The sequence below is a fragment of the Hemicordylus capensis genome, chromosome 11 (genome assembly GCF_027244095.1).
Source record: "Hemicordylus capensis ecotype Gifberg chromosome 11, rHemCap1.1.pri, whole genome shotgun sequence".
Classification (NCBI taxonomy): domain Eukaryota; kingdom Metazoa; phylum Chordata; class Lepidosauria; order Squamata; family Cordylidae; genus Hemicordylus; species Hemicordylus capensis.
Window position 1 is genome coordinate 3,281,023 of NC_069667.1, and position 26,697 is coordinate 3,307,719.

Sequence of the window (26,697 nt, forward strand, 5' to 3'; positions counted from 1 at the left end):
CATCTTGGAGACTTCCCACTCTCCTGATCGCTAATGTTCTAAAGCAGATGCTTGTGGCAGCAAGCATGACTTGTCCCCTTAGCTGAGCAGGATCCAACCTGTTTGCATATGAAAGGGAGACTAGAAGTGTGAGCACTGTAAGATATTCCCCTCAGGGGATGGAGCCTCTCTGGGAAGAGCATCTAGATTCCAAGTTCCCTCCCTAGCAGCATCTCCAAGATAGAGCTGAGAAAGACTCCTGCTTGCAACCTTGGATAGGCCGCTGCCAGTCTGTGAAGACAATACTGAGTGAGATGGACCAATGGTCTGACTCAGTATATGGCAGCTTCCTCTGTTCCTATGTTCCAGATCATGAGGGACAGCCCAAAGTATGGCACCACCTGAATTGCTCCGAGATGCCCAATGGTGCCTTACACACAACCTGGGAGGGGCAGGGAGGAGGGAAGGTGGCCAGCAGCAGCCTCCACTTTTCTTCTCGTACTTCTTGCCGACTTTTCAAGGGGAGTCTGGAGAGGCAGCTTGCAGAGCTTGAAAGGGCCAGATAGGTCCTAAAGAGCTGTTCTGAGAGTGGCGGCAGCGGGCATCTTGCTATTCCTGCTGGCACTCTGATAATCCACCGCTCAGGGTAACCACCTCACCTTGCCTCATGAAAGGGCTGCCCCTGGAGATCACAAGCCCTCCTGAACAGGGTCAGTGCCATAACATGCATCCTGTTGGCCTTACATACTTTCCCCCCTTTAAAAATGTAGTAGCTGTCATTTTAAATTGGTTTGTGTGTTTGTGTGTTCCTGAAAGCAAAGGTCTTGCAGGAGGGATATTTTTGAGGATTGGTGACTGTGCTGGATTGTGATGGTGATGGTTTTTGTATTTAAAAAGCCATCCTTTGGGCTGATTGGAAGCGCAGTTCACAACTGCAACCATGGATACCTGAATAGGGAATGTAGAAAGCTGCCTTCTACTGAGTCAGACCCTTGGTCTGTCTAGCTCAGTATTGTCTACACTGACTGGCAGCAGATGTCTAAGGTTACAGGCAGAAGTCTCTCTGAGCCCTACCTGGAGATGCTGCTAGGGAATGAACCTGGGACCTTCTACATGCAGGTATGCAGATACTCTTCCACTGAGCTATGGCCCTATTCCCCCAGTGAGAGTGTCTTACAGTACTCACATGTAGTCTCCCATCCAAATGCAAACCAAGGCAGATCCTGCTTAGCATGGGGGCCATTCATGCGCACTACCACAAGGCCTACTCTCCTTCTCGATATTGGCAGTGGATGCTGACCAGTTGAAGTGGCTTGCCGGACTCCTGTCAGTCAGATCAAAATACATGTTGCAGTCATGGGTAACTTTCCCCCTGACTCCCCACTCCGTAAAAAATGAAAGGCAGCTGCTGGAGGCTGCAGTTGTGAGAGGATCACCAGCAGTAGGGAAGAAGAAGACAGTAGCTGCTTAACATTTCTCTTTTGGTACATTTTCCCACTCAAAAGCAGACCTCCTAAGCTGCCTTTCTTCCCTGGATCTTTTCCCCATAGGGAGAAAAGTGCCATGGATGGGGGTGATTTGGGGTGGGAAAGTGGCCCAAGTGTTAAATAGTCCTCCTATAGTGATGCACTCAAGATTTCAGTTTCCTGTTGGCTGTTTTTTTGCTTTAAAAAGAATATATGACAAAACATACACACAGTTGCACATTTGACCTAGCTCATCTGCATGGGAAGAACCTAATTTACGCAGCTCCGAGCTTCTTGAACAAAGGAGATGTCTGTCAATGGATTATCATCGGTGTTGTGAAAACTCTGGTTGGTCTCAGGTCTATTTCAGGCCCCATATATACATGCTGGCCTCAGTCCAAAGCTAAGCAGATGCAGCTACTACATCTTTGCATGTGTAGCAGTGTGGAATATGCAGTGACCATTGGTGATCTCCACATCCCATGATACATATTAGAAGAACAGGTGTTTGTGTGTGGGTGGGTGGGAGGGTGGGGGTGCATATCACCGAGTGTTAGTTCTTTATGGTGAAACGCAGCATACGTGGCACTGCAGTTGTTCCCTCAAACCTGATGCACAGGAAAATCGGAGCAAATGCTATTTTTGAAAGGGGGGGACGACCGCAAAACAAATAGCTTAATGTCAGCAGTCAATAGTTATAGGGTGCCGCTAAAATGCTCAGTTATCTTCTTCTTGTGCCACTGTGCTGTATACACAGAGGCAGTTTAATTTCCGGCGTCCCAGATTAAATTAATTTTTTTCTTGATAGACACATTCAATTTCCCACCCCCCCATTTGCTTTCCCCTTGTGGTGTCATTACTGGGCTTTTGATATTATTAAATATTGACTTATTTATTTGTTACAACCAATATATTTAAATGACTCAAGGCCATCAAACTGTACACATAGCTAGTTTAAGTAAAAACATGTTCCCATCAGCAATACTCTTCTTCTAACACCCACATTCACTTGGATGTGTTTGTTATACCATCTGCTGTGCCTTGTCATAAACTGGATCTTTGTAACAGCGTGTGTGTGTGTGTGTGTGTGTGTGTGTGTGTGTGTGTGTGTGTGTGTATAGACATGAGACTCAATAGTTGTGGTCTCCGATCGCTGCTCTCTTCTGCACCTATACATTGCGGACACCACTTGAAACCACTTCCTCGTGGTGACCAATCCACGTTGTACGTGGACCATGCAGATGAACCCTTTCCCTGTGGTTTGCTCTGCACCACAGTCTCTGTCCCATCCCGGCATAGTTCCTCAGCTCCAGATTACATCTTCCATGGGCCTTGCTGATGCCACCTTAAACAATATCCCCAAGGCGGGTCCTCTCCCTCCCAGTATTCATGCTGCAGTCACTGGAATGTAAGGTAAAGCGCTAGCTAACAGCAGGGCAACTTTTGCTGCTGCTGCTGCAGATTCTTCAGCGCTAGGTGCACGTCTGCCACTGAATGTGCAACGTGATTCCAGGCCCAACATGGAACTGTTCTGGAGTTTGCCTTCTGGTGCGCCTTTTTGTGCATGCAAAGAGCATGTCAGAGAATTATGCACACTAAATAGCTCTCCCAGCTCCCCTCCAGGCTTTGCATCTTCTAATCCCAATCCTGACCAGGTGGCAACCCTTCTCTCAGGTGTAGCATTCATGTGAACTAAGACTGAACCCTCGATTCCAAGAGCAGACCTGGGCTCGGGCTTATCAACAGGATGATGCGGTGCAAGAGACCTTTTCCCTTTTCCCAGCTGACTCTCCCATGTAAAAGAGATAATGTGGAAGTTTATTTTCAGCGCAGACAATAAACACAAAGCCATTGCCGCTTGCAGCAATTCCTGTGAAATTTAACACAGATTGACAATTTGCTGTGCTGTTCGTATATTCCTCTGCTCTCCGCCACCCCCAACATTTTGAGTGCTGAAGAATATTTGCAGCAGTAGAAAAACAAATGTGTGCTGTACACATATGTTTTACTCCGAGAGATGATGTGAAGATTCAATGTGGAGTTTTCTGGGCAAAAAATGTTTATTGTTGTGAATGCATAATGAGAAATCTGGACACCGTGATAACTAGGACATGCCGGCGGCTGTTGAACCACAGTTCTCTTTTATCACAATACTCTTTGATTAAAATAATTATAGTAACTAGTAGCAACACTACAGTTAATCTTGAGTTGGCATTTCTGCCTCGTTGGGTTGCAGTTCTGCCCAGGCTGTCAGTCCTGATGCAGTTGAAAACATCAATACCAAAATGGTTTCAGTCCACTGGGCCACTTTATTTTAAAATGGTGCACTTCTTTTTTTTTTTAAACACCTCTTCTAGAGTGTTCTTCCTGAATACTCAATATCTAATCCTTTGTAGCTCCTTTATTTTAAATCTGCTGCAGCTCTATAGAAATGGAAACATAAAAAAAAAAGCTTTTTAAAACACATTCTCTCTCTCTCTCTCTCTCACTCTCTCTCTCTCTCTCACACACACACACACACACACCCTCATTATTTTGTCTGCTTTTAGTTGATTATAAAGTCAGTAGTGGCTATGATACCACAATACCAAGTGCTGTAGGATTTTAGAGAGATAATTTTAAATGTTTAATGTTGGTTTTAGATTATTTTCATGTTAATGATTTTAATGTTTAAATGATTTCAACTGTGTAATTGATTTTGTTTTGATTTCAATTGTTAATTGATCTTAATTATTTTTATTTCGATGTAAACCTCCCCGAGCCATTTTTGGAAGGGCAGTATATCCGTCAACCAAGTAATGAGGAGAAACCAGATTCCTTGGGCTGGGGGAGATCTATGGATACTGCACAAGCTGATGCTGTATCAAGTGAGAGATGGGAAGATTAGACACGCAGTTGCTGTTTTTGGCAGTAGGAGCTATCGCAAGTTCTGATTCTGGCTTGCATTTCCTGCAGATGCGGCCCAAATTTGGACACCTCATACACATGGCACCCCAGTCCAGGCCCATAGGAACATAGGAAGCTGCCTTCTACTGAGTCAGACCCTTGGTCTATCTAGCTCAGCATTGTCTACCCAGACTGGTAGCAGCTTCTCCACGGCTGCAGGTGCGGGTCTCTCCCAGCCCTATCTTGGAGATGCTGCCAGGGAGGGAATCAGGGGCGATATGCTCTTACAGCAGGCTGATTACGTAAGAATGGAGACTTCTGCATTGGTTGAGGTGAGGCACGAGACATTTTCAGGTGTGCTTCAGCCAGGTCTACTGGGGGGAAGCAGGGAGATGGGCGAACGAGCCCAGTTGGTGTCACGCAACCATGCTGGCATCCAGCTTCACCAGAGGGAGGGCAGTGCGAACGTGGCATTGCCTGGATAACTGCCAGCAAGCCACAACAAGGCAATGCAGTGGGAAGAAGCCCCATCGTCTGAGGGCGTGGCCCTCTGGACTGTGCGTTTTGGGCTTGGTGAATAAGGAACGGTGAGGCCGCTTCTGCCTCATAAGAAGCATGGACTTCAGGTCGCCCCATTTGGAGACTGCCTTGGCCAAGTGGGGAGTACTTCTTGGACAAACAGGAGAGTCTGTCTCATCTTGATTGGAGCAGGGGGAAGATGGCCCTTTCGAAGTCAATTGGGCCATTTTAGTTTCACTAGTGCAGGGATCCTCAATGTGTGGGTCCCCAGATGTTATTGGACTTCAACTCCCATAATCCCTAGCCCCAGTGGCCTTTCTTTGAGGATTATGGGTGTTGAAGTCCAATTACATCTGGGGACCCACACTTTGAGAATCCCTGCACTAGACATCCTTGGACACGCAAACTGTTGTTGAACTCCCGTCACGCCCAGCCACAGTTTGGAGTGCCCCAGGTTGCCCACCCTGCTCTCTAGAAGTTGTTCCGGGTGGGAGGGGGGACTCTTTCAAATTTGGGCTCTCTGGGCTTACTGGCTTGTTTTTCATGAGTGTTTGTGTTTTGGCTAGCAGTGGGTAGTAATTTGAGTGTGTAGCATTCGTCTTGGCTGAAAGGAGCACTTTTGCTCCTTTTTAAAGAGCTTTTCTTTCCTGTCAGTTTGTTCTGTAGCAAATAAAAGACAAATGTCAGGGTGTCAAGCCCGAATGGAACGCACCGGCTTAGAGTAAATTTTGTGGAGTCCTTTCTCTATTTTTTATGACAAATGGTGCAAGGGCAGGGAGGTCCTTTCAAATCATGCATGTCGCTGCAAAATTGTTGCACCTGTAGAAGAGAATGTGCAGGTCTTTTGCAGAGAGACATACAAATGGAACGTCTCCAGCTCACATCTTACCTTCACACCAAGCAAACAGATTGAACAACTATGAAAATGGCAGCATTCACAGAGTTGTAAGGATTAAAATTAAAGTGTGTCGTCAAGTCAGTGTCGACTTCTGGCAACCACAGAGCCCTGAGGTTGCCTTTGGTAGCATACAGGAGAAATTTACCACTGCTTCCTCCTGCACAGTGTGAGATGATGCCTTTCAGCATTATCCTGTATCGCTGCTGCCTCATATAGGTGTTTCCCATAGCCTGGGAATCAGACTAGCGGGGATTTGAACCGGCAACCTCTGGCTTGCTAGTCAAGTCATTTCCCCGATACCACAAGATTATACACGTGAAGCAATCTGAATACTTTAAAGTGCCCTATACACATCCTATGTGCTGTTATCATTTTTATCATATACAAACCCTTCTTCCAAACACACACACGCTTGCCATAATTATGGGTATTTTGCTAGTCCTATTAGAATTGCATACCTTGACTTTTATCTTTTCATTTGCATTGCAAGTTATAGCACTTTTAAAATGGCTAATCAACTTAATTGAGAGAGTGAGGAGGAAGAGGATACACTTTTTTAAATTAAAAACAACAACAACCAAAAACCAAACCCTTCAGCTGCTGTCCAAAAGCATTGCTGAAAGGAGTCTGGGAAATCTAAATTTGGGGCTTCAGCTATTTGTGTAGCATTTGTATGAAGTGTGGCAGCTCCTGTCACGACCCGCCCCCCCCCCCAGAGGCCTTTTAATTGAGGATAGGGGAATAGGGATGTAAGCCTAACAGGCAGTTTGAAAAGATCAAGGTCCTGAATGGATTTTGCTAAAACCCTTGAAGTACCTTGGTTCTGGGTGAGTGATTGGGTGAATTCTGCCATGGAAAGAGCTTGCAAAAAAGGGAATGGGGGGGGGGGGAGAGCCCACCTCACCTGGCGAGAAAGCTTAATTAAAAATGTAGGGTTGTGAGTTTCCCTTCTCTCCCTGCCTCTTTACAAGACTCTCTGCTGGCAGGAAGCTCCTCCAACCGCCCTTATATTAAAGGCAGCTGTTTCCCATCCCTTCAGCCCAGCTGCAGAGACTACAGTAGATATTAAAGAGAATTTTCTTGATGTTCCTCGGCTTAATTGGTATTGGTATTTAGCAATTTATATTTCATAATACCTGGCTGGAATACTAAGCCAGGCCTGATTTCATCAGAGGATGTAAACAAACAGTGATACGCTCATTCCTGTCCCAGAGCGCTTTCAGTCGAGTAGTCGCAGATGCTTGGAGATTGCGAGCAGGAATGAGGCACGTGGGTGTCCAGCATTGCTGCCAGCCCAGGAAGTGAAATGGGGAGTGGCTCTGAGGAGAGGAGCACCTGAGTCATGATGGAGATTGGTGGTGTCACTGTAACTGGCCAGTCGACGCTCTGCCTTGCCAGTCTGTTCAACCTAGCAGCAATCTTTATGGATTTGGGGACATCCCCATTTGGAGTAGCAAGGCACCAGTTGTGTATACCTGTGACTCTCAAAGGCAGTGTGATTATTGGGGAGAGATGATGTCAGGAAGCCCCTTTGCACACTTGATTCACAGATTGTGAAAAGTCCACTCTTGCAGCAATCCCTTGAAATATATTTGGAAATGGAGGTGCTACAAAGTGGTTGATGGATGGGAATGATGTTGACATGTCTGATTGCTAATTGGTTTTTAAAAACCCTCAGTCCTTCTTTAATGTATTTTATTGTTCAGAGCTTGCGTTCTTCTGTGAGTGTCCTACCCTCCTGTTTGCTTAAGGGGTGCAAGAGCAAGAGAGTCGCTTGGGGACTAGCTCCCCTGTTAAGCCCGGTTGCAGTGGATATATGTACAGTCCTGCAGGATCTCTCTCTTTTGTGTGTGTGTGTGGGGGGGGCGTTCTGCAGTAAACCCCACCCTGAGCAAACCTCACTGTTGCAGAAAGTTCTCACGGTAATTTAAAGCACACTCTGAAACAGTAGATAGCAGGGTGCCCGGGCCACCTATCCCAGCTGCAAGTTGGCTTGAAAACCAACCTGCACAGAAATCAGTAGGGGTTTTTTTGGGGGGGGGGAGTTCCCTTGCAGTGTTCCCTCTAGCAGGGATTCCCAGATGTTGCTGACTACAACTCCCATAATCCCCAAGCAAAGGGTGTTGCAGCTGGGGATGCTGGGAGTTATTATTATCATCATCATTATGGGTGATTTCAACTACCCACACATAGACTGGGTAAATTCACATTCAAGTCAGGACATAGAGGTCAGATTTCTAGATACGCTAAATGACTGTGCCTTAGAACAGTTGGTCATGGAACCGACCAGAGAGAAGGCGACCTTGGACCTAATTCTGAGTGACACCCAGGACCTGGTGTGTGATGTCAGTGTCATCAACCCTTTAGGGAACAGTGACCACAGTGCCATCAAATTCAGCATACATGCGGGGAGAGAATCACCAAGGAGGTCAAACACAGAGGTGAATCACCAAGGAGGTCAAAAGAGGAAACTTCTCCAAAATGAAGAGAATGGTGAAAAGAAAGCTGAGGGGGGAAATCAGGAGAGTCACTTCGCTCCAGAGTGCATGGCGTTTACTCATAACCACAATACTAGAAGCCCAGTTAGATTGTATACCCAAAAGGAGGAAAGGTACCACTAAGTCCAGGAGGATGCCAGCATGGCTAACGGGTACCGTCAAGGAAGCCATAAAAGGGAAGAAGACTTCCTTCCGAAATTGGAAGGCCTGTCCAAACGAAAAGAACAGAAAGGAACACAAACTCTGGCAAAAGAAATGCAAGGTGACAATAAGGGAGGCAAAAAGAGAGTTTGAGGAACATTTAGCCAAAAGTATCAAGGGGAATAACAAAAACTTCTTTAAGTATATCAGAAGCAGGAAACCTGCCAGGGAGGCGGTTGGACCATTAGACAATGAAGGAGTGAAAGGGATTATTAAGGAGGATATGGAGGTTGCAGAGAAACTGAATGAGTTCTTTGCGTCTGTCTTCACGGCAGAGGATACTGAGCATATACCTGTTCCTGAACCAGGCTTTTTAGGGATGGAGGCTAGAGAGCTGAGTCTGACAGAAGTGACAAGGGATGATGTTCTAAACTGTCTGGAAAAACTGAAAGCTAACAAATCACCAGGGCCGCATGGCATCCATCCAAGAGTCCTCAAGGAACTCTAATGTGAAATTGCTGACCTCCTTGCTAAAATATTTAACTTATCCCTGCAATCGGGCTCTGTACCAGAGGACTGGAGAGTAGCAAATGTAACACCGATTTTCAAAAAGGGATCCAGGGGCGATCTGGGAAATTACAGGCCGGTTTGCCTAACGTCCGTTCCAGGCAAATTGATGGAAAGCATCCTCAAGGATAAAATTGTAAAGCACCTAGAAGAACAGGCCCTGCTGGGAGTGAGCCAGCATGGCTTCTGCAAAGGTAAATCTTGCTTCACCGACCTTTTGGCGTTCTTTGAGAGTGTCAACGAGTGTGTGGATAAAGGTGATCCAGTTGACATAGTCTACCTGGACTTCCAAAAAGTTTTTGACAAAGTTCCTCATCAAAGACTCCTGAGGAAACTCAGCTGTCATGGAATAAAGGGACAAGTACATGTGTGGATTGCTAACTGGTTGAAGGACAGAAAACAGAGGGTAGGTATAAATGGAGAGTTTTCACAATGGAGGGAAGTAAGCAGTGGGGTCCCCCAGGGATCTGTACTGGGACCGGTGCTTTTTAATTTATTCATAAATGATCTAGAAGCAGGGGTAAGCAGCGAGGTGGCCAAATTTGCAGATGATACCAAACTCTTCCGGGTAGTGAAATCCCAAACGGATTGTGAGCAGCTCCAAAAGGATCTCTCCAAACTGGGGGAGTGGGTGACGAAATGGCAAATGCGGTTCAATGTTAGCAAGTGTAAAGTGATGCACATTGGAACGAAAAACCCCAACTTCAAGTATATGCTGATGGGATCTGAGCTGTCAGTGACGGACCAGGAGAGGGATCTTGTGGTCGTGGTGGACAGCTCGTTGAAAGTGTCGTCTCAATGTGCCGCAGCTGTGAAAAAGGCAAATTCCATGCTAGGGATCATTAGGAAGGGGATTGAAAATAAAACGGCTAACATTATAATGCCCTTATACAAAACTATGGTGCGACCACACTTGGAGTACTGCATACAATTCTGGTCACCACATCTTAAAAGGACATTGTTAAACTGGAGAAGGTACAGAAGAGGGCAACCAAGATGATCAGGGGCCTAGAGCACCTTTCTTACGAGGCAAGACTACAACACCTGGGGCTTTTTAGTTTAGAAAAAAGACGACTGCGGGGAGACATGATAGAGATCTATAAAATCATGCATGGCGTGGAGAAAGTGGAGAGATTGAGATTCTTTTCCCTCTCACACAACACTAGAACCAGGGGTCACTCCATGAAATTGATTGCCAGGAGGTCTAGGACCAACAAATGGAAGTACTTTTTCACACAACACGTGATCCACTTGTGGAACTCTCTGCCACAGTATGTGGTGACAGCCAACAACCTGGATAGCTTTAAGAGGGGTTTGGATGACTTCATGGAGGAGAGGTCTATCAATGGCTACTAGTCAGAGGGCTGTGGGCCACCTCCAGCCTCAAGGGTGTGCCTCTGAGTACCAGTTGCAGGGGAGTAATGGCAGGAGAGAGGGCACGCCCTCAACTCCTGCCTGTGGCTTCCAGCGGCATCTGGTGGGCCATTGTGAGAAACAGGATGCTGGACTAGATGGGCCTTGAGCCTGATCCAGCAGGGCTGTTCTTATGTACATTTCTATCCTGCTCTTCCTCCAAGGAATACTATATACTACATACTTAAGTCTCTCCTCACAACAAACCTGTGAAGTAGGTTAGGCTGAGAGAGAAGTGACTGGCCCAGAGTCACCCAGCAAGTATCATGGCTGAATGGGGATTTGAACTCGGGTCTCCCCGGTCCTAGTCCAGCACTCTAGCCACCACACCACGCTGGCTCCTTGTCGTCAACAACATCTGGGAATCCCTGTTAGAGGGAACACTGCTCCCTTGTAGCCTGGAGTTGTGGCTGCCAGCTATCTGACTAGACAGTGGCCTCCTGTTCCCCTCTCTCATCATCTGGGAGTCAAGGCGGGGTGTTTTGGGCTCAGCCAGATCCTCGAAACTTACCCTGAACAGCAGGAGAAGGCAGCCGATACTCAGCGGAGGGCGTTTCTATCTGCTCTTGGGAAGAGTCCGTCCACTGAAGGGTTACTGGTCACAGTGCTCTCCTGAGATGGTGGGGAGAGGAATTGAGCCCCACTCTGCCTGCCCAGGTTGGTCAGGAGAAGGCAAGCAGGGACACTTCGGCTGCACTATGAGGACCACAAGGACTGTCTCTTCTGGGGATCAGCAGAGGCAGCAGCCTTTGGAGTAGGGAAGATGAGGGCAGGTGCAGGTGGGGAGGAGAGCTCGTCTTGTGGGAGCAAGCATGAATTGTTCCCTTTGCTAAGCAGGGTGTGCCTTGGTTTGCATTTGGATGGAGGACTACATGTCAGACTTGCAGGATATTCCCCTGAGGGGGTGGGGCCATGGCTCCGTGGTAGAGTATCTGCATGCTTGCAGGCAGAAGGTCCAGTGTTCACTCGCTGGCTTCTCCAGGTAGGGCTGGGAGCGAACCCTGCCTGGAACCCCGAAGAGCCACTGCCAGTCAGTAAAGACCAGGGATGCTCAACGTGTGGGTCCCCAGATGTAATTGGACTTCAACTCCCATAATTCCCATCCAAAGGCCACTGGGGCTGGGGATTATGGGAGTTGAAGTCCAACAACAACTGGGGATCCACACGTTGAGAAACCCTAGTATAGGCGGTTCTGAGCTAAATGGACCAGCGGCCACACTTGGTATTCAGCAGGCCCCTGTGGCTCCCCCCCCCACACACCCCTTTGTTGGCCCTACAGCTGTAAAAAGCTCCTGCAGTGCAAAAGTGACGCAGCGAAGAAATGAGTCCTTGCTCCTGATAGCAAGTCTGGATGCCCCCACTCCCTGTTCCTAGTCCCAATTAATACTCTTTCTTTTCTTGTCATTGTCACTTAAGCTGTCTTCTGTTTTTATAACCTTGCTCTTGTACGGAGCTAATCAGATTTTGTGAAATATGTTGATGATGGGCAACATGGCATATTTAGCAGCGCCCGTGGATTCTGACGCAGGCTTGGGCTTCGCCAACATTGCAAACTCCCTCCACCCCGTGAAATGGCATTTCTAGCCATCATGGCTTTAGGGGGGAGTTTAAAAATATTCTTCTAGTTTATTGTTCCTTTTTTGAAGGGCATGTGCACTTTTTAATTGTCTCTTGAGTTATAAAAGTCTGTTTTGCCTTTAAAACTCTGCAAAAACTAAGTTAAAAATATGCTAGCTGTGTGTGAATTTATTTTCAGCATTTCTATAAAAATATATTTAAGGTGGCAAGCCAATAACAAAATTGAAACAATATACCAACAATTATCAAATTTCAATAGCTGTAAAAAAAACCCCACAGTTAAAAACAACCAACTGCAAAAATGCAGCAAGCAGAAACTTGTTTTTAAACAAAGGAATTCTAAAAAATGCCCACTGAATATACAAAATGTCGGTTGCCCATGAGAAGGCCCGTCTCTGGAGGAAGCCAGCGTTTCCTTTGGCAGGGTATTACATGGTCTTGGTGCCACTACAAGAAAGGCTCTGTCCTTCATGCTGCCCCCCCCCCCCCGTACTGCTGCCACCAAAGGCGATGGAGCAGAGCCCTTGTAGCTCATCTTAAGGGCTGGGCAATTCCACATGCGTGGAGGCGATCCTTAAGATATCCTGGTTTCGGACCATCTAAAGCTCTAAAGGTCAAAATCATCCCTTTGAGGAGCCCAGAAACTGACCGGTGACCAGCGCAGATGGTGTAATATTGAATTTGCATGTCCGAGTCTGCCAGCTCTTGTGAATACCTACAGCTTCATTCTGGGCCAGCTGAAGTTTCTGAAATGAGAATGGGGCCCTAGCTCAGCGGTAGAGCATCTGTTTAGAATGCAGAAGGTCTCAGGTTCAATCCCTGGCAGCATCTCCAAGTAGGGCTGGGAGAGACTTCTGCCTGGAACCTTGGAGAGCTGCTGCCAGTCAGTGTAGATAGTCCTGAGCTAGATGGACCAATGGTCTGACTCAGTAGATGGCAGCTTCCTGTGTTGCTAAAGAGTGGCCATCATGTCCTTTGGCAGCAAATTTTGCCAGTTAGCTATGCCTTGTGTGAAATGCTTTTTTAAACATTGGGATAGAGCCATAGCTTAGTGATAGAGCCTCTGCTTATCATGCAGAAAGTCCCAGGTTCAATCCCCAGCATCTCCAGATAGGGCTGAGAAAAATTCATGCCTGAAGCCCTGGAGAAGCCGCTGCCAGACAGAGTAGAAAGTATTGAGCTAGATGGACCAAGGGCTTGACTCAGTAGGTGGCACCTTCCGGTGATTTCAAATACAGCCCCACGCAGACTATTATGGTAGTCTAACCGGAAACTGACTAGGGCATAAATGAATGTTGCTCACTCTGGTCAGGTGTAGTGCTGCATCCCCTCGTTGCGGAGGCTACTTGATCTGTCTTGGGAAGAGGAGTGTCCACTTATACACAGGACATTTCCATGGTGGCCGCTGCAGTGTGTGGAGGAGAGGCAACTTGTGTAACACCATGTGGCAAAGATGTGCCCAGCTGGCCAAATGTGTGCTGCCAACGCTTTCAGACATGTGGCTCTCCTCTGCACGTTCTTAGGGTCTGTGACGGCTTGCTAAATGGGAGCTCATCTTCCCCATAACATATGGAGCAGCCTCTATATCTGTCTGCTCTCTGATTCCACTGGGCCTTCATTCCCTGCCAAAACATCCTGGAAGAGAGCCAGCTGCTATCAGCTGAAGAGAGGCAAAGTCCATTTTCTGCATTTTGCATATTTGATTCTGAAGGGGGGGGGGTGTTATCTCTTGGGTGCAAATTTGTCTTTTGGAAGGTGGGTGCACGAGGGCATCCTGTCAACTCCTTGCAGCATATGTGCGGTACTTAAAACATGGTGGTTGTGTATTTTTGCCCATCAGTTGTCAGACTTCCTGCACTGCTTGCATTTGTGCCAAAGACTCCCCCACCCAGGGCCTTTGTCCAGAGCCAAACTCCTTTTCCTGCAGCGTCCATTACGCACTGAGTGTTGTAGGCCTGGCATTGTGAAAAGTGCATTGGCCGGAATGTGGCTCTGTTGAAGGATTCCTGGCAGTCAACCTCTCTGCCTCCTTGGGAGTGTGTCATGATTAGTCTACCTTGTGAAGAAGAATCTTTGCCCTTTTCCCTGGCAAGTTTCCCACCTGCCTTGTCAGGATTCCAGTGCATTCAAAGGGCATCTTGTGCACACACACACACACGCACACACACACACACACACACACACACACACACACACACACACACAGACATGCATCCCGATTTAGTTGTGCTTCTCTTTCTCCCGTTTTTGTGTAGTGCCATATACAGTTGTGAATTTGCAAGCAGGACCCTTTCCAGGCTGTACTTTTGCCACTCAAAAGTGCGAAGGAGGTGGGGAGATCTTTCCACAAGGTTGCACCTCTGTTGCCGGAGAGATGCACCCCTCCCCGCAAACACACAGACTACAATATTTCTTTGCTGGGGAAGTGTGACTCTTCGTACAGTTAACACAGTCAGATTATACAGGTGAAACTCGAAAAATTAGAATATCGTGCAAAAGTTCATTAATTTCAGTAATGCAAATTAAAAGGTGAAACTGATATATGAGATAGACGCATTACATGCAATGCGAGATAAGTCAAGCCTTAATTTGTTATAATTGTGATGATCATGGCATATAGCTCATGAGAACCCCAAATCCACAATCCCAGAAAATTAGAATATTGTGAAAAGGTTCAACAGTCTAGGCTCCAGGTGTCCCACTCCAATCAGCTAATCAATCCATAACACCTGCAAAGGGTTCCTGAGCCTTTAAATGGTCTCTCAGTCTGGTTCATTAGGAATCACAATCATGGGAAAGACTGCTGACTTGACAGTTGTACAGAAAACCATCATTGACACCCTCCATAAGGAGGGAAAGCCTCAAAAGGTAATTGCAAAAGAAGTTGGATGTTCCCAAAGTGCTGTATCAAAGCACATCAATAGAAAGTTATGTGGAAGGGGAAAGTGTGGAAGAAAAAGGTGCACAAGCAGCAGGGATGACCGCAGCCTGGAGAGGATTGTCAGGAAAAGGCCATTCAAAAGCGTTGGAGACTTTCACAAGGAGTGGACTGAGGCTGGAGTTAGTGCATCAAGAGCCACCACACACAGACGGATCCTGGACATGAGCTTCAAATGTCGTATTCCTCTTGTCAAGCCGCTCCTGAACAACAAACGTCAGAAGCGTCTTACCTGGGCTCAAGAAAAAAAGAACTGGTCTGTTGCTCAGTGGTCCAAAGTCCTCTTTTCTGATGAGAGCAACTTTTGCATCTTATTTGGAAACCAAGGACCCAGAGTCTGGAGGAAGAATGGAGAGGCACACAATGCAAGATGCTTGAAGTCCAGTGTGAAGTTTCCACAGTCTGTGTTGATTTGGGGAGCCATGTCATCTGCTGGTATTGGTCCACTGTGCTTCATTAAGTCCAGGGTCAACGCAGCCGTCTATCAGGAGATTTTGGAGCACTTCATGCTTCCTTCCGCAGACGAGCTGTATGGGGATGCTGACTTCATTTTCCAGCAGGACTTGGCACCTGCCCACACTGCCAAAAGTACCAAAACCTGGTGCAATGACCATGGGATTACTGTGCTTGATTGGCCAGCAAACTCGCCTGACCTGAACCCCATAGCGAATCTATGGGGCATTGCCAAGAGAAGGATGAGAGACATGAGACCAAACAATGCAGAAGAGCTGAAGGCCGCTATTGAAGCATCCTGGTCTTCCATAACACCTCATCAGTGCCACAGGCTGATAGCATCCATGCCACGCCGCATTGAGGCAGTAATTGCTGCAAAAGGGGCCCAAACCAAGTACTGAATACATATGCATGCTTATACTTTTCAGAGGTCCGATATTGTTCTATTTACAATCCTTGTTTTATTGGTTTCATGTAATATTCTAATTTTCTGGGATTGTGGATTTGGGGTTCTCATGAGCTGTATGCCATGATCATCACAATTATAACAAATTAAGGCTTGACTTATCTCTCATTGCATGTAATGCGTCTATTTCATATATCAGTTTCACCTTTTAATTTGCATTACTGAAATTAATGAACTTTTGCACGATATTCTAATTTTTCAAGTTTCACCTGTATAGCTCAGCTACAGCCTGACTTTGGTTTTATACCAGCCATTGGTTCTCCCAAAGAATCCTGGGAATTGTGGTTTGGAGAGGGTGATGACAGAGGTCCCTGGTCCCACTCACAGAACGGAATGGAGCAGGCAGTGGTCTCTAGTGACCATGCAAAGGCGGAAGGTCAGGTTCTTTGCATCTTTAGCAGGCCCAACTGATCCAGAAATGGCACACCGTTTTGCCAGTCCCACCACCCGGTTCTTTTCTATTCCTGAAGAGGCGTCTGGAACTTGAATGCAAGTGATCCTGAGACTCACCTGAGGCTTCTGCTTCAAGGCCGTGATCTTTTTACCTTCCCTTCTCTCTGCACACTTCTCTGTCCTGTGCAAGAGTGCACAACTATGAACGTTGTTTTTTTAAAAAATGTGGGTGGAAAGGTGAGACCAGCAGTATTCTCTAAGCTTCCCTGTCTGACGACCTCTAGAGGGGATATTACTGTCTTCTCTCTACCAGTGGTCTTCAGGGAGTCTTGCTCTCCAGCATGCTGTGATCAGGCGGAAGTTGCTGCCTTGTTTTCGGATGGCTCTGCTTCGCTTCCCAACCAACTGGCACTCAGCCAACTGAGACTGCTGTTCAGGGGAATGCTACTGCCTGGGAGTTTTTCCTCATCTTTCCATCAAGACTGAAGACTCCCCCCCCCCATTTAAAACAGAAATGGACAATTCGGGGAAGGAGGCCGGAATGTCCAAAGGCTTCCCTGCGGCTTCAGTTCTGATTAACACTATTGATCACCTGGGAGCACTAAATACGCGAGGCTTTGCTTGGGCTTTATCGTCATTATTCCGCAATGCACAAGTGCTGCTATGCGGATTTCTAATGGTTTGGGATCCCCTCCCCGCTTTCTTTTTAAACTGAGAAATTGGTTCTGGGGCTGCCTTAAGTGAATAAAACTGTGATGAATTAACTGATGCCAGATGTGGAGCATTAATCAATTTATTATCTTTGCTCCACTATTGTCTCTTGTAGTTTCCCCTTTTGTTCCCTTTCCCCCGTCCCCCCACCCCTTTACACACTGAAGTATTTACTAGTGCCTTGGGCAGAACCAGAATCATTCTAATGAAACAATTAGGGCTGTGCCGCTCAATACACAAAAGCGGATACCTCTCCCGCCATGTAATTCATGCCTTTGTTTACACACACACACACACACCCTCTGTACCTTCGTGCACAAAGATAATGGGAAGAGAGTGCCGTTTCAGAGCCAGGGTTGTAGCGGGGTGAACTACCAGGATGTGTGAAGGCGTCTGCAACCTACTGGTGGTCTAATTACAAGGGGACTCTGAGGCAGCTCGTCAGATCGCTTGGCAACTCTTTCTCTTGCTACTGACACAACGGCAAGAACGCCGTGTTGGCCAGGGATGCAGCGGAGAGTGTGCTGCCCAGCTCAGTGTTGAGAGTGCGCATTACTTTACCTGCAACTTATGAGAGATAACGAGGTTAAGCGCCTCGGAGTTTCAGTCCCGACAAGGGCTCTACTACCCACAGCATGCATAGCCATATGCGGACCTCTTAGTTTATTGGACGTGGAGGTGGTGAGGGGCTGATGGAAGCTAGTCATTGGAGGTGTACGCCTTTATGCAGAGCAAATGTTCCAGTATTTTGCAGAGGAAAGTGAATGCTCTGCTGGGACAACAAGGGTGAGGGCAGCCGTAGGATTTTTGAAGCAGTGAGGCTGATGTGGAAACGCTTCCAGTATGTTCAGCCCAAGTGCACCTGTGCTCTCCAGGGCTGAGTTCTGAAAGTAACTGTTCAGCAGATTTCCCAGCTCTGTGTTGTCCTGATTGGCTAGTGCTTGTGGTGTCACCAACCCTTTCCCTGATCCCCAGAGCAATTTTGCACTTTTGGAAAACAATATATTTGTTTTAACACGGAAAATGAATAGATATGTATACAGCGCCTTAAAAGCTGATGGCTGTTGCCAGCTCCTCCCTGTCCCTGCTGAGCCAAGGTGAAGCTTCCCACCTCACCAGGCCAAGATGGCCTTGGATTGGTCATGTGCCCTCTCCATCATCTGACACGGGAATGGCAGCTGCCCAGTGTTGATGAGAGGATGCATACAGGAGGGGCTGTGAAGCTCTTTGGCAACAGGGTGGGAAGTGGCAGGGAATCATGCTGTGCATCCCGGAGGTACTGCTGGAGCTGGACCAGGAGCCCTGGCCCCTTCCTGGAGCTCAGGCTGGCCCTGCCTTCTCCCAAGTCTGGAGGGAGGGAGGCAGCTAGGCAGGCACTTGACTCCTGGTGTGGCTTCACCTCTGCTCCTGGAGGCACTGAAGGGGGTGACAGGACAGAAGCCTCACCCGGAGTCACTGGGCCCCACGCTTTCAAGGCCCCTCCAAGGCGGAGACTGCAGGAGGAGTAATGCATTCTGGCTACTTGGGGTCTTTTGGATCGGACAACCTTTTGGCTTGGTTTCTCAGTTGTATTGTAGGGATGATGGGAACTGTAGTTCAACAACCTCAGAGTACCACAGGTTGGGAGCCCCTGCCATAGAGGCTCCAGTTGCTAGGATCTGGGGAAAGGGGCTGGTACGTGAAAAAAGCCTTTCCACTAAAGGCATATGATGCAGTCACCTGGCAGCAGGTCTGGGTCTTGTTAGTGTCTGAATGGAAGACTGCCACAGGCTGATGGTTTCATTTGGAGGGTTTCATTTGGAGGGACCCATAACTCAGTACACACAAAAGGCCCCATCTTCATTCCTCAGCATCTACAGCTAAAGGGCTCTGAGTTAAGGGATACTGAGGTAGAACTCTCTGCTTGAGTCCCCGGAGAGCCAGGGCCAGTTGGAGCAGACCAGCAGTTCCCCCAGCCTCGGGTCCCCAGATGATGTTGGACTGCAGTGTCCAGATGGTGTCGTCTAATCGGATCCAGAGCCCCATGGTTGGGAACCTCTGGAGCAGACAATACTGGGCTAGATTAACCAATGATCTGACACCAACGGTGGCAGTTTGATATATGTCGCTACCATGATGATGAAGGCTGCAGGGAAGGAATCCAGGAACCTTGTGTTTTCTGCCTTTGTCTCTCCAGTTCTTTGACTGTTGGCGCATATTGCTTCTCTTAGAAGTTCCATCACTCTTTTCCCCCCACCGGTAGAACTGAGGCAATGCTTCTCTTGCATTGTAATACCCTTCCAAAATTAAAAATACTCAAAATCCTTGGCCTATGAAAGTATAAATAGTGTGTTCTGAGATTTTCAACGGGGAGAAAATGGTGTTTATTAAGAGAGGATGACACCCCCACACACACCCATTTCTCCTGGATTTGGCATAACCTCTTCGGTGCTGTTCCTAGAGAGGATAATGTGGCTAGAGGTGAGCCAGGAGCTAAATAAGTCAGGGACAAATTGCAGCCATTTCTGGCACTTGCAGCTGGATTTCATGGCTGAATAATTCAACTCTCAGAAAAAATGCTTTCGCCACAGTGTGACATCTTCTGTCAGTGATTATCCATGATTTAACCAAACGTGACTTCTCTGAGAGCTAGGGAGAATGTCCAGGTTTTTAAAATATTGCCTTTGGCACCCTTAAACAGTTTTGCGGTTCAGAGTGTTACTGGGATACAACATTACCATAGAAAGGGGCCTTCCAAGTTACAACTCCTGCTAGCCCAGAACTCTGCTGTTCAGAACTGCATTTAAAGTGTGACTGAACTCGGTTTATTTTAAAGAGGCAATTAAATGATATGTCTTTATGTCTAATGATGACACCTTCAGCTAATTGGGTGAATTGCTAATGTGTAAATTTGTGCACACAGCCGGGTGGGAATTAAAAGGGGGGGGGGGAAATCAACCCTCAAAGGCAACTTTGGCAGGTTGGTTATGCATGAAGGGAAATGTTGGGAGAAAATGAGGGGCTCCAATCCAGCCAAACGCACACAAGGCTCAGCCAGTGCGGCACGGGCCCAGTTAGAAAATCTGCAATCCCAGTGATCAGCTGTGTGGCAGAAAAGAGGGGTGGGAGGGGATTTGCCCAGCTGCTCCCTCCCTGGAACAGCTGGTGTGAGGGGCTGCAGCTTTCTAAGAGGGACTGCACGAGTGTACGGTCCCTGGCTGGTGGATCGGGGACACATTTCTGCACGCAATTCTCGAGCTTCCCATGTCGAGTCTGAGGATTTATTTAGGCATTTATACTCCTCCTTTTCCATTATAAAAAATGTATGGTAGTATGATCATAACCATAAACCCGTATCACAAAATAGAACCCCCAAAAGCAGTGGCGGCAACGGAAGAAAATTGAGGGGGTGGGGGGGACAGCAAGGGGGGAGCTACTGGGCCCCACATATTGGTTCCTGGAACATTTTTGTGGCTCCCCCTCGGGAGTCGTCCTTGCAAAGAAGAATGAAAGCAGCACAGAATAATATCAGTGCACTGTAAAAGGATATAGAAGCCATTCCTGTTGCTCAGGAAATGCTAAGGAAGTTGGTTGTCATTGCCTGGCATCGTTTGAACCTCCCTAGGGAGGGTTCTAGAGCTTTGGTGCCACCACAGAAATCACCCTGGCCTGTAACCACCTGCTTGGCTTCCAACAGCAGAGAAATCTGGAGAACGTAGGAAGCGGCCTTCTACCGAGACAGACCTTTGGTCCATCTAGCTCAGCACTGTCTATCAGACTGGCGGCCACTCTCCAAAATTTCAAGCAGGAAAGTTTCTCCCAGCCCCAGCTGGAGATGGTGCCAGGGATTGAACCAGGGATCTTCTGCATGCAAAGCAGATGCTCTCCCACTGAGCTCAGGCCCCGTAAGGGGAATAGCTCACGGCACTCACATGTAGTCACCCATCTGAATGAAAACCAAGGCAGTCCATGCTTAGCAAAGGGGGCAGTTCATATCCGCTACTGCAAGACCAGCTCTTCTCTCCAAAAGGCATCCGTCGCTGAACTTCAGGAGTGGGCCAGTTCCTATGAGACAATCTTCTGTATTATAAATTATAGGAAGCGACTAAACCAGCGGTTCTCAGATGTGGATCCCCAGGTTTTGTTGAACTGCAACTCCCATCATCCATTGTTGCTAGGGATCATGGGAGTTGTAGCCCAACAATGTCTGGGGACCCAATTTGAGAACCCGTGTACTAGATAAACCTACTGTGCTACCATTAGTATCTGTCTTTTAAAGGTGACAGACGTTCTCTTTCATATGGAACTAAAGCCATTGATGAATTAATCTGTCTGCTTGCTTGATATATTGATTGTGGGTTTCGAATGTGAAGTGACAGTCTGGTTATAATTATCCCTGTCCTTTATGCAAGTGTGCTGGACTCTTGCATGGTATCATACGGAAACATGACAGCGACTGGGAATAGCAGCTGGATGCAGCTGGATGCAGCTGGCGAAGCAGCAGAGCTCCACGCAGGCCGGCTGGAGAAACGTAGGCTTGCAGGGCACTGCTGAGAATCCTGGGGGTTTGGAAGGCTGAGACCAGCATCTGGAATTGGGTTTGGAGATGAACTGAAAGCCAGTGCCAGCTGTTCTCAAACGCGCAAGAAGTATCCCCAGGCTGCACCTCTTGGCCCTCCTGCAGATGTTAGACTAGGATTCCCATCAGCCCTGCCTACTAGCTGCTGTGACGGGATGGTGGGAGAGAAAATCCAAACGCAGGTGGAGCGCCAGTGTTGTGCAGCCTGGCTGTGTTTCTGGTGCCCAGTCCCAGTGGTTAAGCTGTCCACTATATTGCCTACTCATGGTTGCTTCTGACCAGTCTTGGAAGATGGCTCCATGTACAACTCCAGTGCCGTAGTCCCAGTGGGATGTTGAGTGCTTGAGTAATGGTGGCCTGGCTTCAGTGGTCCCTCTAGTTTTTTTCATCTCTGTGCAGAATGAGTTTTGTTCTGGGCAGCAGTATCAAGGCAGCGTGTGCACGCCTGCATTCAGAATGGGGCCTTCCTGATTCAGTCTGAGCAGGATCTAAAATGAACTGAGTGGACATCCAGAAACTTGTGAGCGCATGCCTGAGAGGGAACAGTGTCCGGCTTCCTCTGTCTAAGAGAGGTTGCAACTGGCAAACCAGCCTCAGCTGGCGAAAGGCGCTTGGTGCCACGGAGACCTAAGAAGATAGTTGGCTCTAATAGCACTCCCAGCTGTGCATCTGATCCTTGAGGAGGAGTCTGGCCTCATCCAGAAGACGGTCTCCCAAGTCAGATGAGCCAGCAGCATCCTGGGGATGCTGCTACTCAAACTGTCTTTCCCTAGGGGGAACCTGGGGGCCCTCTGTGGGTTGGTAATCCTTATGTACACATGCCCAAACTCTTACCTGGTGCTCCCTGTGCCGGCCAGGGGTCACTTCCTCCTCATGGGCTGCCAGTCTACTTCCCATAGAGTTTTAACTCTTTAAGCCCTAAACAGCCCAGGGATCGTCTCTCCCAAGGACTGCCTCTGCCTGTGTGAGCTTTCTCACGTGTTGCCCTCAACACTGGAGGCCACGGAGGGTGGTCCCCTGCCACCTGAGGCCTTGCAGGCAAGCACCCAAGTCAAGCCGTTGCTGTCGCAGTGCCTGGATTCTGGAATGCCTTCCACAGGAGGCCTGCCTGACCCCATACCTGCTCTTTTCTCTGCAGTTCACTAGAACGTGCTGGCTATGAAGGGCCTTTGAGATGCAAGCCAGTTATTGCTCTGTGCTGCTCCTGCAGTCTCTCTGCTGATCACAGTTTGTTTTTCAGCTGTGTTGGGGTTTAGTTTTTGATCTTATAATGGCTTTCTAGTTGTGTGAAAAAATATTGATCCATAAGAAATCGTTATGGCCATTCAGATCAAGATCAATCTTGTATCAGACCGAGATCTATCTGTCTATCCATCCAAAGGTGTTCCCTTTTCTGGTTTCTGTGCCTGAGGCTGATGGAAATCCCCACAGCAGCTTTGCCTTCTGCAGTCGCCTTAACACAGAGTGGGATTACGTCTGGGGTGGGGTGGGGTGGGATGGGGGTGCCCCACGGTCCTTGTATGGATTCAGGAGGCAAGGGCTAGCACTGTCTCACTGGTGCAGAGCACCTGCTTTGCACACAGCAACTCCCCGGTTGAATCCCTGGCATCTCCAGTGAGTGCTGGGAAAGACCCTTCTTTGCCTAGCGTAGATTTTTTTTTTTTTTTTGAAACCCAATCAGGGAAATTAGCAAAGGAAAGGTGGCTGTTTGCCACTGCCGCTAACTAGAACCTCTGTGGGGAGGTAGTACCGCTGAGTGCAAGGCACCTGCCTTGCTGTCGTGGGAAACACGATACTGGATGAGAGAGACCTTGGTCTGAGTCAGCACAGCAATTTTTAGGTACACCGTGGGGGTTTGCCTCTATCCTCCTGCTTGTTTACAAAGTAGCTGCGATGAAAAATATTATGCCAAACAAAAATCCTCCTTGTGCACTGAAACACACTCAGCAGCCTTTTATTCACTCGTGTGTCAGCTGCATGTCGATCCTCTCCCAATTTGTGCCTTTGAACTTAGTACTTCATTCAGCAACATAACTTTGTATGGATTTGCCCGGATTATGAATCGTCTCTCATCAATGCATTTGTCTGCATTCCCCACCACCCTTTACTTTAAACAATGTTCCTGTGATGCATTCTGAAATGTATGCATTGTATTGAGGAAGTCTTTATACCTCAGCTGTTCTTTTTCTGTAAGAAATGGCCTTTTTGAGCAGAATGCTCCTTCTATTTGTACAAGAAAACATAGCACTTGACTGAGGAACTCCTAACCTCCGCGCACTTGGTCAAGACAGGAAAAATGTGCACTCTGTTCTCTCTGCTGTTGTCTATCTCAGTCCCCTTTCTTCTGCCTTATGGTAAATTTATGGCATAGTGTATCCATGGGTCCTCTCAGCATTTTCACTGGTGTGCCAGCTGGGTGACTCCATGATCCCATCTTCAGGTTTCTCCCAGCCCTGCATCACCTTAATTCCACAGTTGCTAACATTGTGAAGATAAGGGGATTATCCTAAAGCATTAGCACATTGGATTACGACTTCCATAAGTGACTTGATGTAAGAGTCACCCTTTTCTGTATTCCTGTTTTAACCCACCTGCCTGGTGGAGTTGATAATGGCCACTTTCTCTGGTAGCCCCACTGGAAAATGTAAAAAGTATTTGAACACATGATGGGAGGATAGTGTGGATGGGACAGGACTCCTGTTCCTCACTCCTAATGCTGCACTACCATCTTATCTCATCCGTCAGTCTTCCCGTCCTCCTGTGCTGAGAACAGCCTTCACCCTGGGCTCCCTGCTTATCCTCCTCCTAAGGTCTTATCCAGATGATCAGCCAAAGAAGGCCCTGGCCAGATTTATTCTTTGTGGGATCGATGTGCAAATCCTGATGCAAAGCATCCAGTCTGCATGTAGTGGGAGGGAAGAGGCTAGCTTTGCCATATGATTATGCTTCCCTTCTTTCTCCATCTTTTTTTTGGGGGGGGGTGGGGAATCAAAGCAGGTGTGTGCTCTTGACTGGAAAACAGGGGAATGTGCAGCCTTCATATACATGAAATCACAGGGTTGGGACATTGGTGTGGGCAGAGAGGTGGTCTTGGTGGCATTTTCAGCTTCTTCTTCTTCTAACTGTGAAATTGGTGCTTCGGTGCTTGAATAGCACCCGCAGGCAGCACTGTTTCCACAGCTCTAAATTATCTGGGCCCAAGATACCTCAAGGACCCCGCTCTTCCATTTAGTCCCTGCTGTCTGAACCAGGCTTCTACTGTCAGTTCCAATCTAGTGGCCCATCTCAGCCCTGCCCACGTATTGTTAGGGTAACAATATTACTGTGCTCTGTACAGCACCTGGCACAGTGGTGCAGCTCTATACACGTGTAGTAATCTCTGAATCAGTGCATGCTTCTGATTTGCTTTTTTAAAATACGCAAGACAGGCTGCTTGTGGCTACATTTCGTTCATCTTAACAGAGGATAGAAAGTGTGTGATGTTTTCTTTGGATGATTTGGGGGATGCTAATGACTGTAATTATGTTTTTGCAAATGTACCACAGACTGGCCAGCTGCAGCAGAGCATGGAGTGAACAACTAGAGGTTAAATTGATGGATGACCAACAAGTTAAGGACTGTGCCTCAGAAGACCAAGAAACAATCCTGATTAATGGGGTGAAAGAGGACGGTAAGGAAACCTAATTACAGCAAGGGATCCACCTTCAGCAAGCAGTTTTACTCTCTCTGAGATTGGCTTCTGGTCTTGTGCATGCTTTCCTGATGCCATTTCCAAAGAGAGCATGTGGGTGTGTGCTCATAGTGATGCATAACATTCCTACAACAAGCCTATAGGATAAGGGAGTATTATCTTCATATTGCAGAAAGGAGCAGCTGAGAGCAACTTGCCTAAGAGCACTTAGTGACCAGAGACCTCCTGATCTTAGCCACTTAGCTGCACCAGCTGTCTAGATTCACGGCGATTTGGGTTTTAATTTTTGCAGTTGGCAGGATTTCAGTGCAGAGCTGTCAAGGGTTAATGCACCAGTTTATGAAAAGGGCTGATGAAAAACACATTACTCCTTGCTCTGGGTACTTTATCCAAACATGCTCATGGGAATTATCAGGATTCCCATCCGTAGTCAACATGGTAGTTTTTATTTGGGCCAGTGGTTGGAATTAAATTGGGTATCGGGTGAATCTAAACCAAAGCATATGAATGTGTGTGAGAGGAGCTGGAAGAGACTTCCTCCTTTTTACTTACCCCTCACAACATAATGTACCTGAAAGCCCCAAATGGGCATCTTGTGTTTCCAGGAAGGGGAAGTTGAAGGATTCATGTGGGCACTGGAGCCTGTATATTCCTGGCAGACACAGAGACACACACACACACACACACACACACACACACACCGCCCCCCAGGTCAGCTTGCAGAGTAGGATATTCCTCCCTCCTTCCCCTAGTCTTAGGGCACAATTCACTTGTAGGATCCCAGCCTTCCAGTTGAGGGCCAGTAATGTGATTGTTAAGTGGGCAGCTGCTAAGGTTATGATTGTCTAACACGTACTTATTCTTTTGTGTATATACTGTGTTTTTATAAACATGTGTCAGTTCTGCAATATTACATATTCTTGAGTTTTTCTATGGAATTGTCAGTGCTGTTCTACAGAAAGAACAACAAAAGTTGAGGAAACTCAGTGACATGTTAAATGTCAAAGCTTAGAGAATAAAATGAATCAAAATTCATTTTATGCAATTAAGTGTGGTTTTATGCAATTTTTAAAAAACAAAATTTGGGGATTCTATTTCAGTGAATTGTTGTTATGATGTGTGGTCAACAAACTTTATATGGGAATATTGTTAATGAGCCTGTCTGCATGGAAATTAAATTTTAAATGAATAGCTGGATTGTTTTTATTAAAAAGTTGTCTGTACAGTGACCCAAACTGAGGTCAGTTTGACACAAGAATATTAATTTAGAACGTCTTTTAAAACTAAATAGCAAACAGGGATTAGCAGTGCTGTTTTCCATGTACATGTACCCAGAATCTGCTAAATCTTGGTAGTTTTTAATATTGCATCAAAGGAATTAAATGAATTAACACCATATTATAGCGAGAGTGAACGTTGCTTTTCACAAAGTTTGGCAAGAATGGCCTTCTCCAAGCCTCCACAGGAGACTGGTATTCAAAATTCCCAGATTCTTACAGTCTCTCTCTCTCTCTCCACCTCTCCCCGACCCTGTTCTCTTAG

At 47.2% G+C, this 26,697-nt stretch overlaps 1 protein-coding gene across 8 annotated transcripts in view; it reads left to right on the forward strand.

The window, feature by feature from the left end:
* The window catches only part of NEXMIF (neurite extension and migration factor), a 287,314-nt gene that overhangs the window by 247,590 nt on the left and 13,027 nt on the right, over positions 1-26,697 (forward strand). For 5 of the 8 annotated variants that reach the window (XM_053273242.1, XM_053273241.1, XM_053273240.1 and 2 more), the window contains one exon: positions 25,010-25,134. In XM_053273242.1, the coding sequence (XP_053129217.1) occupies positions 25,059-25,134 (76 nt within the window). In that variant the 5' untranslated portion in view covers positions 25,010-25,058. Of the gene's footprint in view, positions 1-24,990; positions 25,135-26,697 lie in introns of those variants that run through there. The other 3 variants (XR_008311554.1, XM_053273239.1, XM_053273245.1) reach the window with 1 other exon arrangement.